General features: G+C 34.1%; 2 protein-coding genes across 2 annotated transcripts; one reads left to right on the top strand and one right to left on the bottom strand.

Moving 5' to 3' along the window:
• Positions 1-653: 653 nt before the first annotated feature.
• LOC147397283 (glycerol kinase-like) lies at positions 654-2,950 on the top strand. Its single transcript, XM_086452823.1, has 3 exons — positions 654-861; positions 973-1,194; positions 1,645-2,950. Exons 2-3 carry the CDS (start codon positions 1,166-1,168, stop codon positions 2,933-2,935), a joined length of 1,320 nt encoding a protein of 439 aa, XP_086308949.1. The 5' UTR covers positions 654-861; positions 973-1,165; the 3' UTR covers positions 2,936-2,950.
• A 5,428-nt stretch (positions 2,951-8,378) lies between these two features.
• On the bottom strand, positions 8,379-18,210 carry LOC147397282 (hydroxyproline O-galactosyltransferase HPGT3-like). The gene is made up of 12 exons (XM_086452820.1): positions 17,824-18,210; positions 17,595-17,658; positions 17,419-17,468; positions 17,146-17,327; positions 15,065-15,125; positions 14,863-14,935; positions 14,252-14,375; positions 13,321-13,408; positions 12,329-12,379; positions 10,077-10,148; positions 9,878-9,990; positions 8,379-8,747 (listed from the first exon to the last, which is right to left on the bottom strand). The coding sequence occupies exons 1-12, from the start codon at positions 17,973-17,975 to the stop codon at positions 8,725-8,727; spliced, it is 1,053 nt and encodes a 350-aa protein (XP_086308946.1). The 5' UTR covers positions 17,976-18,210; the 3' UTR covers positions 8,379-8,724.

The raw sequence follows: 18,210 nt of genomic DNA, 5'->3' as shown, positions 1-18,210 counted from the left end.
TGAATCTCATCGATCTGAATAAGAAACCAAATTGATTACCATTCCGATTGCTTCTGGATCGACCATGTTTTGATTTAATAGGGGCCTGATCCGATAAAATTTATATATTAATTATGTATTTTATTTAAATACTTTGATCAAAATCAATCTGATTGGAGTGGATCAATAGATTGATCCAAAATTATTGGTTTTTGGGTTGGATCAGATGGGATACAGAACAACATATTATATTGAATCTGGTCCAGAACTTAAAAGGAATAATCCGATTGGATCCGGATCTAATAAATTTCTTACTGGATTGGTATCAATTTTAGAACCAATCCAATCCATTGACATTCTTAAGTTCCTAACAATTGTAAATTATCACATAGAAGACTGATTTGGTTCTTGAAGTCCATGGATGGGCCTGTTCCTAAAGCCCATAAAGAAAAATATTAATTCGAAGGGTGGATAAGCAACCAAGATGGTTTACCACGTGGCAGAATTTAATAATATGAGTAAGATTGCAACCGAACTCCAGGATGTACATTAATACCCTCCTTGCAACTGTAAAAAGGATAATTCGCAAATATCAAAGTCAAAGGTATGAAGACACATCCACGTGGCATATAATATCGAAATTCTCATTTTTTTTAGTTAGCAAATCAAGATTTTAACTCTCTCTCTCTCCGTGTCTATGTTTCTTTGTTTTTAAGAGACCTTTTGAGTTTCTAAGAGATCGAAAGGAATGGCAGAAGAGGAGGTTTTTATTGGGTCGATTGATCAGGGAACAACGAGTGCGAGATTTGCAATCTATGATCGATTTTTTAAGGTTGTTGGTTCTCACCAGGTCGAGTTCACTCAGTTCTATCCCGAAGCAGGGTAACAAATTACCACCACCACCTTCTCTGTTCTTTCTTTCTCTTTCTCTCAATAAAAATCGGTTTATTCATTTATTTATAATTAATTTAAGATATTGGGTTGCTTTGTTAGATGGGTAGAACACAATCCAATGGAGATTCTAGAGAGTGTGAGGGTTTGCATGGCGAAGGCTCTTGATAAGGCGATTGTTGATGGGCACAATGTAGATGAAGGATTAAAGGCGATTGGTATTGCAAACTAGAGAGAAACAACAGTTGTTTGGAGCAAATCAACTGGTTGTCCTCTTCATAACGCCATTGTTTGGATGGATGCTCGAACAAGTTCAATCTGCAGGTTTACATATTTAAAAATAAATAAAAAATGATCTGGGTCTGAGTTGTTTAATTGAATCTGAATGAAACCCATATCTTGGATCTAAGCATCTAGCAATTAAGATTTGAGTCCTTTTTAATATTTAATTTTAAACAATTCTAATATTTTAATTTTGAGATTAAGTTATGAGTTTTATTAATTTTTATTTTATTTTGAGATTGAGTTATGGGTTTTGTTAATTTTTTTTTTTTTGAGCTTCAGGTTTATGTTTTATTCTATAAGATTTGGGTCTTGTTGTTTTTGTGAATCTGAACAAAACCCATAACTTAAAATTCGGATGTAAGATCTTAATTTGCAATTTTAAACAAACCCAGTGTTCTGGATTTTGAGAATGAAATCTGGGTTTTATTTTATTATTATTATTTGATTCTAAGCAGAACCCATATTTTTAATTTCTTTGATTCTTACCAGGAAATTAGAGAAAGAATTACCAGGAGGACAAGCCCATTTCGTTGACATATGTGGTTTGCCTATCAGCACTTATTTCAGCGCAATGAAGCTCCTTTGGCTCTTAGAAAATGAGGAATGTGTTGAAAAATCTATAAAAACAGGGGATGCTTTGTTCGGCACCATTGACACTTGGTTGATTTGGAACTTGACAGGAGGTTGTGACACTAAAACGCCTGGAATACACGTCACCGACATCTCAAACGCTTCTCAAACAATGCTCATGAACCTCAAAACCCTTGATTGGGATCAAACCACATTACAAACCTTAGGAATTCCAATAGAAATCCTTCCTAAGATCACAAGTAATTCTGAAATTGTCGGAAGAATTGCTAAGGGATGGCCCATAACTGGTATCCCAATCGCTGGTTGTCTTGGTGATCAACACGCGGCAATGGTGGGTCAGGCATGCCGAAAAGGTGAAGCTAAGAGCACCTATGGAACAGGAGCATTCATTCTCCTTAACACTGGTGACAAACTGATCAAGGCGTCTCACAGTCTTTTAAGCACAATTGCATACAAGCTCGGTCCAAACGCTCCTACGAATTATGCCTTGGAAGGTTCGATAGCCATAGCGGGTGCTGCAGTTCAATGGTTAAGGGACAGTCTTGGTATGATTAGCAGTGCAAGTGAGATTGAAGAATTGGCGGCGAGTGAAGGGAGTTCGGGTGGGGTGTATTTCGTGCCAGCTTTTAATGGATTGTTTGCACCGTGGTGGCGTGAAGATGCACGAGGGGTTTGCGTTGGGATCACGAGGTTTACGCATATGAGGCACATTGCTCGTGCTGTGCTTGAGAGTATGTGTTTTCAAGTGAGGGATGTATTGGATTCAATGCATAAGGATGCATGGGAAAACAGAGAGGCTAAGGATGAGAAGGGAGAGTTCTTGCTTAGAGTTGATGGTGGTGCAACTGTTAATAATCTTTTGATGCAGATTCATGTTTGGTTTCCTTGGATTATTATAGTTTTGAATCTTTGTTTAGTCAAGATCATGGCTTTAACAATCATTTTCTTTATCTTATTGTCACTTTATCTATGTATTTTTTATAAATGTTATAAAGCCTTTTTTTTTTTTACAAAGATGTTACCACATGATAACAATAAAACCCATACTTTTAGAAGGAATGTTCTATTGTTGTCATTGTTTATTTGTATACTAGAGTTCGCATGTGCCTATAGCATGGCAATCCTCTTTCGGGTTAAAAGGCGAAAAACAGAAAGAAAAAAAGTTGGAGGGATATTATTAAAAATTTGAGGTTAAAGAGGCAAAATATAAAAAATAATAAAATAAGTTAAAAAGAAAATATAGTAAAGTTAGAGGAGGTGAATAAGAAAGACAATTTAGTGGGCCCCATAAAACTTGTAATTGTATGAGACATTTATCTCGTCAAAACTGTAGTTGGATGGGACACTTATCTCCCACCAAACTGTAGCAAAGTGGATCAGAGGATTGTGTTTTATTATATCAAAGTCTCAAAATGTTATTTATAAAAAAAATCATTGAACAATGACCACAAAACCTTTACTTTTTAACATTAAAAGGCAAAATATAATACCTATTAGGGATACTTGTAAAAGAATATGATTTTGGAGGTCTTTAATTTCAAAGTCTACGTGAAGACATTAACATCATTCACAATCATATCTCTTTTATAAATAATTATTCAGTATGAGGTTTTATGGTAATTATTTAATGATATATTTCTAAATAATCTTTAAAATTTTGTGATATTTACAAAAATGTTATTACAGAAGGATAGTGATATAATTATTTTATTGTTGTATTTATATGACATCAAAACCAATCTAAACGGGTTCTTTGCTTTGAGTCAATTATTGGCCTAGCCTAAGAAGGTATCTGATTCACACGAAAAATTCATATGGTTTTGAAGTGTCCAAGGAAAAATAGAACTCAGCCAAGTTTTAAAACCATCGTTAAAATTGAGACCTCACCAATATATTTTTGTACACATTTCTTATGTTTTGCTCTATGTTTTAATTCCCTAAATTGCTATAGTTATATTTTAATTTTTTTTTTCAATTATAAATATTGCAGGCGGATTTGTTGGGAAGTCCGGTCGTGAGACCAGTTAACATAGAGACCACATCTCTTGGGACGGCCTATGCCGCTGGATTGGGTGTTGGAGTTTGGACCGAAAAAGAGATTTTCGAGGCGGGAGAGAATGCAAATGAAGCCACCATTTTTCAGCCCAATTTGGAAGAGGAAATAAGGAAGAAAAGGGTTGAGTCTTGGTGCAAGGCTGTGTCTAGATCTTTTGATTTGGCCGATCTTTCCCTTTAACTCTTTTTTATTTTATTTTTTTATTTATATATATAGTGTTTTCTCTCCTAATCTACTTGATTTATTTTATCTATTTTATCCTTAATCTTTACTTTTAATAAAAAAAAATAAAGCGAGTATTTATATATATATATATATATTTTGAATGTGAATCACTTTTTTTTTCTTTTTTTTAGGGGGGGGGGGGGGGGGGTTGTTGGTGGTAAAGATTATTCCTTGATTTAAATAATTAATATTTTAAGAATAATTTATAAACCTTCATAAAATTTTGGTTTGGGTGGGTTAGGTTGGAACAATGGAAAAGTCATGAATACAAAAGTGAATAATGATTTTCTGACTTCCCCATCACAAAACCGTAGACCATTTGCCTTGGGATACTTAGAATCATAAATCTTTTTCTTGTGTATCCCAAGGAAAATGATATATGATTCTGTGATGGGGGCGTATGTCGGAGGAGGGCGTTAGATTATCACGACTCTATGAAAGTAGTTGTGAGTTGGTTCCTACGTCCACATGTAGTGTTAAAGTATTAGATTATGAGACATTACTATATGAGATGTTTTAATACATTAAATAACGGGTCAGGATCCCTTGACTCATGAAACAAACACATGATCCCAATCGTTTAAATATAAAATCTAATGGTTGAGATTTATTCTTGGGATAAGTATCTCTTAGATTTGTATTATCAAGATAGGCATAAATATCAACTATTGGAGTTTTATATGAGATGACAAGATTCTCTTTTAATTATTCAATTTGACACAAACTTTAACACATTGCAAAAATTACAAAGCTACAGCCAAAAAAGTAAAGAGGTTTGATATCCTCTATTCCTATTACCACTATAATATCCTATTATTGTACACCGTTCTAAAATGGCTCCTTTTTTTTTTTCCCTCTCTAAACGATAATTTCTTTATGTTCGTTCTTAAAGAAAAACTATATACATAGAGGAGAGTGTTCGGAGACCCTAAAAAGTGTCAAACATTTTTCAGAACATTCTGAAATTTCTAACCCCAATTTACAAATTGAAGAATTGTGGACCATCAATTATTTATAAACCACTTTTGATGAGATTAAAAGTTTTGGAATAAGCTAATTTTTTGTGAGGATGATCTCCTCACCATAGAGATTGTTCTCACAAAAAATCAGTCTATTCCGAAACTTCTAGCCCATATATTTAAAAATGTTTAGCTCTCTTTAAGGCCTCAGAAAGTTTCTAATATATATATATATATAGGGTCCCTATCCGTGGCCAACAGTTTGGCAAACATTTTGGCAAACACTTTTTCAAAACATGGGTTAGAGGTCTTGGAATGGGCTGATTTTTGGTGAGGATGATCTCTACCGTAGAGATCATCCTCACCAAAAATCAGCTCATTCCAAAACTTCTAGCCCCATTTTACAAGTTGAAAAATCGTGAACCGTCCATTTTTTGTAAACCATTTTTGATGAGGTTAGAAGTTTTGGAATGGGCTGATTTTTGGTGATGATGATCTCCTCACCATAGAGATCATCCTCACCAAAAGTCAGCCCATTCCAAGACCTCTAACCCATGTTTTGAAAAATGTGTTTGCCAAAATGTTTGCCAAACTGTTGAACGCTACTCATATATATATATGGGTCAGGTTCAAACGACAACCATTTCAACACACATATAGACAACGTGTTTTGTCTTATATGGGCAAAAATGTTTGGAATGGGCTGATTTTTTGTGAGGATGATCTCTGTGGTGAGGAGATCATCCTTGCCAAAAATCAGCTCATTATGAAACTTGTAGACCGTCCAATTTTTGTTGAAAAATTATAGACCGTCCAATTTTTGTAAATCAATTTTGATGGGGTTACAAGTTTTGGAATGGGATGATTTTTTGCCAGGATGATCCCCTCGTCACAGAGATCATCCTCACAAAAAATCAGCCCATTCCAAACATTTTTGCCCATATAAGACAAACACGTTGTCTATATGTGTGTCGCAATGTGTGTTGCAGGAACCCGACCCTATATATATATATTTTTGACGGGTCCCTATCCGTGGCCAACAGTTTGGCAAACATTTTGGCAAACACTTTTTCAAAACATGGGTTAGAGGTCTTGGAATGGGCTGATTTTTGGTGAGGATGATCTCTACGGTGAGGAGATCATCCTCACCAAAAATCAGCTCATTCTAAAACTTCTAGCCCCATTTTACAAGTTGAAAAATCGTGAACCGTCCATTTTTTGTAAACCATTTTTGATGAGGTTAAAAGTTTTGGAATGGGCTGATTTTTGGTGATGATGATCTCCTTACTATAGAGATCATCCTCACCAAAAATCAGCCCATTCCAAGACCTCTAACCCATGTTTTGAAAAATGTGTTTGCCAAAATGTTGGCCATTGAACGCTACTCATTTTTGACATATTGAAGATTGTTGTATCTGTGTGTTGTCTTCTGTTGGAAGTTGTTTTGTATTGATATAAATGATTCTATTTCAAGTAGCAGATCTACAAGTTCAATTCTGTGATGACTTGAAGGTGGGGCTCGTGGTGGAACACCTAGCCCTCCCTTTTTTAAATTCAATTTCACGACTTTTTTCTTAGAGGCAATTTCGTCTTTGTTCGGACTACAAATTCATAACCGACTTTTTTTAAGGCTATGTTTGGATTGAGAGAAGTGGAGAGAAGAGAAACTCATTAAGAAAAGAGAAGAGAAGAGAAACTCAATTTCCCTCCACCATGTTTGGATTGACAAGAAAGAACTTGAGACAATTTTGAAAATTTAAAATATCTTAAAAGTGATCTAGGGGCAGAGTTGGAATTATAAAATATTTTAAAAGGGTTTTTCTCCTCTTCTCTCCACTTTTAGAGAGAAATAAAATTAATCTTTTTTTTCTCTCTTCTCTCTAATTCTTTTTTCTCTCGCATTTTAACAATCCAAACAAGAGAAATGGAGAGAAACTTATTTATTTTCTCTTTTCTTCTCTTTGTTTCTCTCAATTCAAACACAATGTAAGGGTTCAAATAAGGCTTTGTTTTTCTTTTTTTAATTTTAGTCCCCGAGAGGGTGAGCAATCTTGTCAAATCACATAAATTTTGTGCTGTGTTCTCTCTTTATTTTTTATTTGCATTTATTTTACTTTGATTTGTTTTTTATTTTTTAAGAATAATGATTTTCTAAAATAAAAAAAGTCTTCACTTTGGTCAATACTCAGATGATGTGTCATAGACACATAACCATAGATCTTTTTTCCTTGGGATACCCAACTGCACATCTTTATAACCGAGTAAAACCTTTCTAGTTAGAAAATCAACACTCTTTTTAGTGACAATTTTACTTTCATTTTCATCGTTCGCACCTATTTTTCTACTGATGTGTAGTAGAGAATATTTTGACCGAAGAGCACAGATTAAAATTTTGCCATAGAAATTGAAGATGGTGGATTTTTGGAGAAAAATTGAAGGGTTTTGGCAAACTCACTTTACCTTCAAAACTACCTTTCTTTTTCTTTGTTAAAATTCGTTTATAAGTGAGATATTTCCCTTCATTTGCAAACTTTTTCTTCACCTCACTTTGTTGAATTAGCAAAGCAACCAAAGTTTTATTTATTGGCATCTCTACCTTTTGACTTGGTTCAATATCATGAATATAATTACCTTTTTGTCTTTGTCCCAGTGATTAAATATTCACAAAACACCATTTATTCGTCTTTTAAGGCATACATGTTGGCAAAATCACTGTATAAATATTCCATATTCACTCCGACATGGTTTTTGACATCTTGTCTCATCTATGAATGAGATCAAGTCGTCTCGGACGAGATATCCGATTTATTTGAGTCGTCTCGGACGAAATTTTAAAAAAATGCCATAGAATTAGAACAGACCATGTCTTTGAAATGACTTGCCAACTCTTCTTGTTGGTGGACGATACTAAGATAAACTTGGACGAGATTTAAAACAATGTGCCCTGATAGTCATTCTAATTTATAAAGTTTCATGGAAAATTTGATCATCTTAGGGCTGGGCCATTAAAGGATCTCTCTTTCAAAAGCAAAAGATCTCTATGGCGAATGCTAATTGGCAGGTAAGAGCTTATAGGTCCAGATCTGACCCAATACACCCTATAGAATTGGATCAAATGAAATCACTGGTTTGACCCGATCCATTGACAACCCTAACAAGGGAAAGATCAGGCTATTAGCTGGAAGCAGAGTGGCTTATACTTCAAATAAATGAATTAGAATTGGAATAAAAGGTAGCTTTTGGTACAATTTTCAACACATCTAACCCACAATATTGCCACAGATTTGATTAAACTTTAACGGTATATTAGTCTTCCAAACGGATAAAAAACCAATGCCACGTCCATGATGAGTTATAGACACGAGAAACCCAAATCAATCAAAAGCCAATCGTGTTTAAAAATGGAAAATGAATATACAAGAATGGAATATCAAAGCAGAATAATATAGAATTAGAGCCTCAATCACTCGATGTTTCTGACATGGTGAATCAATATAAATTCTGCAAGACGATATCTATAGCTACAACTCAATCTGCGTATCACTATCAGCAAAAATTGAACATATTTCGTTGGTTCCGCTCTTGATCAATAAATCCCACTGCTTTTGGACTCATCAAAAAAATGAATGCAGCATGTTTTAAAGGCATCTTCAGTCTTATACTAAACTCCTGAATGACGAGATCATCTTACGTGTTTGGTGGATGTACCAAAACTTGAAATGAATCATTCTTTGCTACTCAAGCCAGGGAACACACTTTGTCTGGAAAGAAAAAAAAGATAAGGTAGTTAACATGATTGTGTTTCATCAAGCGGTAAAAGAAAAAAATCGATAAAAAAAATAAAAAAATCAGGACAGAGTAAAACTAGAGATGAATGAGAACAGATTCTTCTGAAAGGGCGAAGTGCCCTGTCGGGGACACATATCAGACTTCAACATTCCATAGACTCCAGTGACACTTCTGAAATTTTGTTTCCTTCCTTTCTTTTTTAGTTTATTTGATAGGTGTAAGTGTGACGATGGGGTTCTGAAATTGTGTTTCTTTCCTAGTTGCAAGATACTGATTAACATTTATAATAGTTATGAGTTGTTACTTATAATGCTCACATACATGTATATTAAAAAAAAAATTTACTAGTACAAATGTACAATATGATGTGGATATGGTTTCAGATACAATCATACAAGGCACGTCAGGTTTTGTCCTTTTACAATGAAACCAAAAAATATTTGATGGGAAAACAGGTGAAGGTGGGGTTTTGATCCCAGGAATGTAGTATTACCATTCAGAGACTTCACCAACTCACCAAGTTGGCACCTTCATGAAGAATCATATATTAATATGAATATCATAATATATCAGTATCACATTATAAACTTCATAAGAAATTTTAAATAAACTATTTTATTGAACTTATTTTGATTATGGACTTATTGTTGCATATCTACACACATATTTGTGTATGTTTGTCTTTAGCATTTAAAACATTATGTGAACTTAATCCTTACAATTGATTTCGGGAAATTGGTAGGATAACCATGCCCATACCCAATGCATCATAGGTTAAATCCTTTCCAATTGATTTATTTATTTATTTTTTTTTGTAGTGAATATAACTTTACATATATTTTCTAGCCCATAAGTATATGGTAGATACCATAAGATATCTATCACATAATCCATGACAATACTTATTCCACTACAAAATAATTTCTATGCCTAAATTATTTTTAAATATAATGCAGAGTCCATGAATCCTATTTTTCTAGGATTGTCAAATGCAACACTCCATACCCGTGTTGGATTTTGACACCCATACTCACACCATGCATTAGAGATAGGAATGTGTAGACAAACAATTATTTCAGTAGCACCATTGAAGCAGGTTCACCTTGTCTGGAGTAGCCGCAGCAAAACCGATTGTCATCAATGTAGGTTGCTTCAAGGCCCATCATCCATGATCCCACTGATGTATCATCATGAGCATACGTATGTAGAGATGCACTGCATATGACCAGAATTTTTACACTTAAGCTCACCTCTTAGCCAAGGAAGAGATCAGAGGACCAGTTAAGGAATTAATAACTAACCTGTTTATGTTGATATATCGAGCCAAATTTTTTGAGAGTACAAGTAGTTGACTAGCTGCATGCCGAAAGTAACTGGAAAGAAAAATCAATAAAACAAATGAGGAAGTTGTCATGAACTGGGAAAATAACAAAGAGTACAATAGGAAAAATCACAGCATAGTAGCCATATTGTATCTAATATTAGCATATCCTGTCATGTAGATACTGCCATATCGTTACACTAGGAATGTTGAAGTATCTAGACAACATAGATATGTGCTGACATTTGGAGACATTTAACATTCGTTATGCCTCCCAACTTTGTTAGGAGCTCCTTATTGAATAATCTATGCCATTAAACATTTTCAAAAAGAGATCTGCTGCTCACTTTATCTTGTTACTATGTGTTTAGTTTGAGATTTTTGTATAGAATGGAGGACATAAAGGAGGGAAGCAAGTAAGAATATCCCCACGATTTTTATCGGTTATCACATTGCCATCTTCTTACAGATATTCGGCTATTAGCCAAAGCTCTTTTTTTTTTCTTTCAATGTTTCAACCACAAAATGAAATAAAAATTAAATGTAAATAAAGCTAACGCAGACTCTAGCGTATGCATAATAGACATGGGTAAGGATAGTTTGTACGCTTGTAGAATCAGGTCGTTATTTTCTTAATACCATTTGGACACAAGGTGATGTTGGTACCAGTGATGTAGGACATCTACCTGATTTTCAAGAGAAGTTGGACTGTAAAAAATGCGAAGAGGAGAGAATTTTCATGGCAGAATTGACTCAGTTTGACCGAGTCAACTCGGATAGACCAGCCTGGTTCTGGTTGACCCGATTAAGTCCATACTCAACCCAATTTTGATTGTCACATGTATTTAGTTTAGTTCAGTTTTAAGTTATTTAGAAGTTGTTAGGTTAGTTTTTATTTCAACTTTAGGAAGTTTCTATTTTGTCTAGTTTCTAATTTGTTTTTAGGTTTCTATTTTGTTCTAATTTGTTTTTATTCTTTAGGCTATTATTAGAAGTGCTTAGAAGTGTCCAGATAGAGTTATAATAGGTTTAGAAAGTTAGTATTATATTACATATAGATTATAAAATTACTTTTTAGTATTTTAAGTGGTTTCTAAGTCGTTATGATGAAGTTATCTATAGAAGGAGCTTAAAAAATGAAATTAAATGAACTCAAACATATCAATACAATTCTCTTTTATCTCTTAGTTACTTTCCAGTCCTTTTATTTATCTTCTTTAAGCTATTGTTTGTTTATTAATTGAATCTATTGATTCAAATTGATTATGTGTGTTCCATTGAACACAATCTCTTAATTTCTTTTGAATCTATTGACTTATACGCTCCCGCTACGTGAGAAGGGATTCAAAAAGATACTGGGAAAATTTTGGACGTGAAGAATCCACTAGTAGTTTTAAAAATTCAATGAAATATTTGGAACTTTTTGTCTAGAAGTAATCCCTCACTAGTTGTGAATTGACTCTCTAATGGTGTTAATAGCGGTGAAGAAACAAAGATGGATGTGCTCAATTGAAGATGAATGATAAGAAGTAAGATTCTAAACAAGATCTATAGGTCAAGGAGGCCCGATTCTTTCAGAGAAGTCCTCGTGAAGGCAGATGATTAAGATGAGAAATATCTAATCTTTGAGGGAGACACATGCCCTTCAACATGTATTTCTCTGTATGTAAGGCTTTCTAATCGTTGATCATTCAATTAATAGACAGAAGACTATAACCAATGTTTTCCTTCTACTTGAAGGTAGTTGGAAAGTCGATCAATCATCTTCTACTCCATTGTGACTTCCCAAGAAAGGCTCAGTAAGTTCTTTATTGGCGATTTGGTATGCATTGTATCACTCATATTAAGAAGAGAATTCTAGGATCTATAACACTGTTGGTCATGTGTTGAGTTATCTAGTTAGAGCAGAAAAACAGAATTTTTGAAGGGAAGGAGGATCTGCTTCTGGAGGTCAACTTATCAAATCTAGGGCCTCATCTTTTCTTGGAGCAGGTTGTTTAAGGAGTTCAAAGGAGCTTTTCTTGAGGACTTTCTTTTCAAGTGATATGTTATATGACATTTGAGGATCTTGTATCTTTTACTTTGTTTTGTTTCCTTGTATGGTGGCCACCTCTTTTCTTTTGCTTTTCCTCGAATAAAACTATGAAAATGAAGTCAAATGTGACCCAAACTTGTAGGATAAAGATGGGATCAGCAAAAAGTAAAGGAACCAAATATTAGCAAGATGCTTACGACTTCTCATCCCCAAATTTCCACCAGTCAGGTTCATACCACGGCTTTCCCCTGAAAAAAATTAATAAGGATTTTATTGATCAAAAGCTGAAAATAAATCCTCTCAGTTCCAAAATGTTTCCATATTTAGCATAACCAAAAGACCAAAAATATGCAAAGTAATATGAAGATATGGCAAGTATATGCATTGTTGAAGTTGTGAACAATTTTCAAAATTGTGTGACACAATATCAGAGATAATTAAAAAAATGATGTGAAGTGTTGCTTCCTATGTTTGCTTTCCCTTTAACAACCAAGGCGGAAACTTTATAGAAAAAATGCCTTTTTTCCCTTGAGATTTTTTGAATGCTCATAATTTTGGGTCAATGAGTTAGTTTACAGCAAAAATTTATCCCTCATAAAGCTTTTTCCAAGTTTGCAATTTATGCATGTATTATTAGTTAAGATTGAAGAGAAATAGATCAATGAGTTGGCGAGTGTCTATGCTCCTTAGATATGTGCTATAATTTCTCTTTCAAAAGTTGTAATGGCAAAATGAATGCTGGATGGTGGGAAGGGATTTAATTTACTTGTTGTTGATAGTATTAATTATATGAGCTTTACATCTTTCTTTTTTATTAGTTTAGTCCTTACTTTTATTAAGTACAGGTAGACGAGTTATTTTTGTTTTATTCCCTTAAAAGGGTCAACAATGTTATTGCTCCCTCCCCCTTTATACATTGATCCAAATTAAATATGGTATTAGAGCACTAATATTCAATTTGTTTTAAGGTTTCTCCTTTACATTCTGTTTCTTATCTCCTTATGTCAATACCCAACTATCTCCTAGGGTTTGACATTTCTTTCTTCTTGATTTATGGTATTTTGATCACATGCTATTCCTCTGTGATAAACTGATGTGGCATTACCTAAAGGAAATACCACCTTTACAAGACCTATCGTAGATGAAACAGATATTAATAACCATAAAGTTGAAGAAAAGAAGTACATACAGTTCGTTTATCACTTCCCCAGATTTCATGCACCCCATATAAGCACCATTTTGACCGCGGTGGCTTTCAAGAATTCCAATTAACCCATCTGATAAGCCAGAAAACAGTATGGAAGATGTGACAAAATTCTATGGACAAAAAAACATAGGGAAAATTACTAAAAGAGGGTCAAACATTTTAATATTTACAAAAAAGAATATATTGTTTCAAAAATTACCAAAAACGAATTAAGTCGCTGGACTGTCCAACGTTTTAATTTGTTAAAATTCATTGCTTTACCGAAGCCCTTGGAGTAGTTAAAACACTGGACCGTCCAGCGTTTTGCTTTAACGGGGGTTATTATAAAAGCACCCCACGAATTAATAAGGGCAACCCACACCATAGCCGAATTGTTTTGTATTATATGGCTTAAAAGTTTCGGAATGAGCTGATTTTTGGTGAGGATGATCTCTATGATGAGGAGATCATCCTCATAAAAAATCAGCCCATTATGAAACTTCTAACAGCATCAAAACAAGTTCAAGAACCATGAATCGTCCATTTGTTTTGTAAACCAGTTTTGATGCGGTTAGAAGTTTCAGAATGGGCTGATTTTTGGTGAGGGTGATCTCTTCATAGATCATCCTCACCAAAAATCAGCTCATTCCAAAACTTTTAACCCATATAAGACAAAACAATTAGGCTATGGTGTGGGTTGCCCTTATTAATTTGTGGGGTGCTTTTATAATTACATTTAAAACGCTGGACAGTCCAGCGAGTTACTAAAATGCTAGACTGTCCAGCGACTTAATTCGTTTTTGGTAATTTAAAAAAAAAAAGATTCTTTTTGTAAATATTAAAATATTTAACTCTCTTTTAGTAATTTTCCCAATCAGAATTTTACACACCGATTCCAGTCCTTAAAAAAAAAAAGGAACTATTAAAACTTTACCAAGGTCAAGGTTGATGTTGTCATCAACTTTTACATAGAATTCTGCATCCCAATTTTCAACTGCAGCACTAAAGAAGAACTTCGCTTTCTTGGGCAACTCTTCTTGAGCCTCCTCATGACCATCCTTGTAATTTACATGTAAAAGCATCTCAAGTTCTTGAGTAAGCCAAAAAACTCATGAAAAGGGATGGAATAAATTGCCTGAGTTTGAAAAGACACACTCATCATACCATCATTTAAGTTTTTGTGTTAAGATTTTTATTTCATGATTTATGTTTTGGAGTTAAAATTTTATATAAAATACAAATTTGAATTATTTATTGCATCAGAATAGACTTTCATTGATGTCAGACAAACAACATGTAGACTAGTTCAATGTCAAGATTAATGTCAGACAAAGAACATTGAAGCTAATCTGGCCAGGGTCTACTGTCACAGGATCAAGAAAAATCCAATTAAGGATATGTAAAATGAATTTTAATGCGACCTAACACGACCAAACAGACACTATATTCTGTATAACTAAAAAAATGGTTGTTTGTCATTAAATTCAAAAGGCACAAGAATGAAATATTCAAAGGTGTATAGAGACTGAAATCCAATTAACTTACAAGAATCAAGAAATCCTTCATCTGGCGATTTTCCTCATCAATATTACGATCTAAGCTATCACCTCGATTGGCACTGCCAGTTTCCAACATTCAAGTAATGATAGACGATTAGCCAATTCAAAGCAAACTTATGCACAAAAACGGAAAAAAGAAATGACAACTTAGTAGAAAGGAAACACAAGTTTTAAGTGTTCTAGAAGACCTCCGACCAATAACAAAACGCATGACCACCCCTCTATCCTCAAGTTTCCTTAATGCGTCACCTGCAAACCACGGGAATGTGTTAATAAACTCCGACCAATATATATATATAGGGAAATGTTCAGCAACAAACATTTTGGTAAAACATTTTTCAAAACATGCGTTAGAGGTTTTGGAATGGGCTGATTTTTGGTGAAAATGATCTCTACGATGAGGAGATCATCATCACCAAAAATCAGCCCATTCCAAAACTTCTAACCCTATCAAAAATGGTTTACAAAAAATGGACGGTCCACGATTTTTCAACTTGTAAACATGGGGCTAGAAGTTTTGGAATGGGCTGATTTTTGGTGAGGATGATCTCCTCACTGTAGAGATCATCCTCACCAAAAATCAGCCCATTCCAAAACCTCTAACCCATGTTTTGAAAAATGTTTTGCCAAAATGTTTGTTGCTGAACGAGACCCATATATATATACATGTTTTGAAAAATGTTTGTCAAAATGTTTGTTGCTGAACATTTCCCATATATATGTTTTGAAAAATGTTTTGCCAAAATGTTTGTTGCTGAACGGGACCCTATATATATATATATATATATATTAATTCTAATGAAATCTAGAACTCAAAAGCTTGTCCCCAAGTAAATCTCATAAACAGCCAACAGACAAAGCTCGTTTAATGTGGTAATGTGTACAGATGTTCTAACTCACATTAACACAAGATGGAAGAATACAAGCACTTGTGCATTGTCAACCATTCTTAATTAGGGTAAGCATACCATTCATGCATAAAAGCACCTTCCGAACCAGATACTTCAATTTGAAGCATGGGAGATAAATATGTCAACTCACCCACCTCATATGAAATTCTTATTATAAAGTCAAACAAGTCTGACAGATGCCAACTTTTAGTCACATGTCATCCACCGAGTCAAAGTTCCCATGGGAGAGTCGGGGTATCACTCAAGTTAAATGACCTTTTGAGATCTCAAAATTGGAAGAAATTTTTTTATAGGGCTACAATTTTGATAACAGGTCAACATTATAATGCATCTCTTAGGACACATTGTAATTTTCAAACACAAATCGAAGCACCTTGAAGTAATCATTAGAATGGGGTGGAGCACAATATTATGTCACACTAAAAGCACAAGATAAAAGAGTCACAGTAAGTTTAGAAAGTTTCTATATAGTGGACTCATTGGAAAGTATTGGTAATTAGAATGTAGAAAGTTTTAAAAATCAAGTCATTTCTCCAAGGAGCACTTCATAAGTTGCTAAATCAAGTAATCAACTCATAATTTGCTAAATCAGTCTTTATAGTGTAGATTAGTAATTTGACTACCCGATCCCAATTTCCTTCTACCCTAGCTTTAAAATTCTAATCGAACTCAAAATACCCTACACATAGTAGAGTACAACCAAGGCAGAACATAAGCTGTGGAACTGCAATTACCACAGTCCTAGTGATGAAAAGCAGTACTTAAGCTTGACTGATAGAGAATTAACCCAAAGAAGTCATTTCGATTATTTTGGTTCACTTATACATAAAGATGGAGAAATTGATGAGGATATGAGACCTGTAGAATTAGAGCTAGGTGGATGATGTGGAGGAGCAATGTGGGGAATGTTATGTGATCGCCATGTACCAAGCAAATTAAAGGGAGAAAAAAAAATTTACAAGAAGACGACGAACCAATAATGGTTAACGGAATTGAATGTTGAGATATCAAGAAACAAAAAGTTCATAAATCGAGCACAACAAAGATGAGAATGTTTAGAAAAATGAGCAGTAAGGCTAGGAAAGACATTATCATATATGAGCATATTCAAATAAATTTAGGAATAGCTCTAATGGAGAATAAAATAATTTTTTCTCTATAGAAAGCAGTGACCAAAACAATAAGAGACTCGTTAAACTTCAAAAGCAATGTTGCACAGCTATTCTAACTTTTTCATTCTAATTAATTTGAAAGAACATAACCCAAATCATATTTTGCATTTTATCATATATAATTATTATTTATTTATTTAGAATTTATGCTATGAGAATGGGAGGGATGGAAGAATGCCAACTGACCTTTGGGCATCCAAGACCCTCTGAACGTATTTCTCTTCAAATGACTACCAAAACCAGTATAAACTCCAATAAAAGCAAGAAGCTTTTGGTTAGACCCAGTTTGTGGTTTGTGCTTGAGGTATCCTTGACTCTTTGCCAAAGTCAAGTCCATCTCAGCTTCCACAATTTTCCTTTCCAACTCTCTGAAAAATCATTCCAACAAATGTCTTAATGCCAAAACCCAATTAACGAAAAAACAAATGAGCTATAGATTTTCAATAAAAATTAACTTACTTGCATCCAAGAATCGTTAGCTTATCTTCAACTGTAAGGACCTTCGGTCGCTACCAAAAAGAAAAAAGAAAAAAAAAAAGACAAAAATTAAAATAAAAAAAACCTCTTTTTCTCTTTTGAGTTTGCACTTCGCAAAGAAAATATCGAAATCAAAATTAATCGAAATGGAGACAAACCTGGCCTGAATTCTCCTTGAGAAGATTGGCTAGTAGCATTCTGTTCTCCGCATCTTGCCACAATCTAGTTATTCAAATAAAATTGAAGATTAATTTCACAAATTAGGCCAAACAAATTAGAACTAAAGAAGAGAAGAAATCCAAGATCGAGTTGTGATCGATCTATCGATCAACCTGATTCGATCGAGAAACTTAGGAGAATTAGAATTACAGAGAGAGAGAGAGAGACCTTCCAGCAACGTATAGCCAAGCGAGACAAGAGAAGAAAGCCATGACAAGTGAGGCTTTGCTTGTCTTCAGAGGTTTCGACTTCCATCGCCTATCGTTCTTCATCGTATTCGCTAAGCTATCGCGAAAAGGAAAGCTGTTCTCCTTCTCCATCCAACAATCTCACAGAGACAAAAACCAAAAGAGAATCTCACACAAACAGAGAAAGAAAGTTAGAAACAAAACAGAAATGGTGGACGAAAGGAGATCTGTCCGTCTCGTCTCGGACGGGTCAAACCCTTTTAAAGTTCAAAAACGGGTTTTAAATATTTATTATACTATATATTTTTTTAAATGTGATTTAGACATACCCTCTATCGTTTTGATTAATATTTTTTTACACCCCCAA

The sequence above is a fragment of the Akebia trifoliata genome, chromosome 8, assembly GCF_017979445.1.
Source record: "Akebia trifoliata isolate Shusen 1 chromosome 8, ASM1797944v1, whole genome shotgun sequence".
Taxonomy (NCBI): domain Eukaryota; kingdom Viridiplantae; phylum Streptophyta; class Magnoliopsida; order Ranunculales; family Lardizabalaceae; genus Akebia; species Akebia trifoliata.
This window is presented reverse-complemented; position numbering and strand designations above follow the sequence as displayed.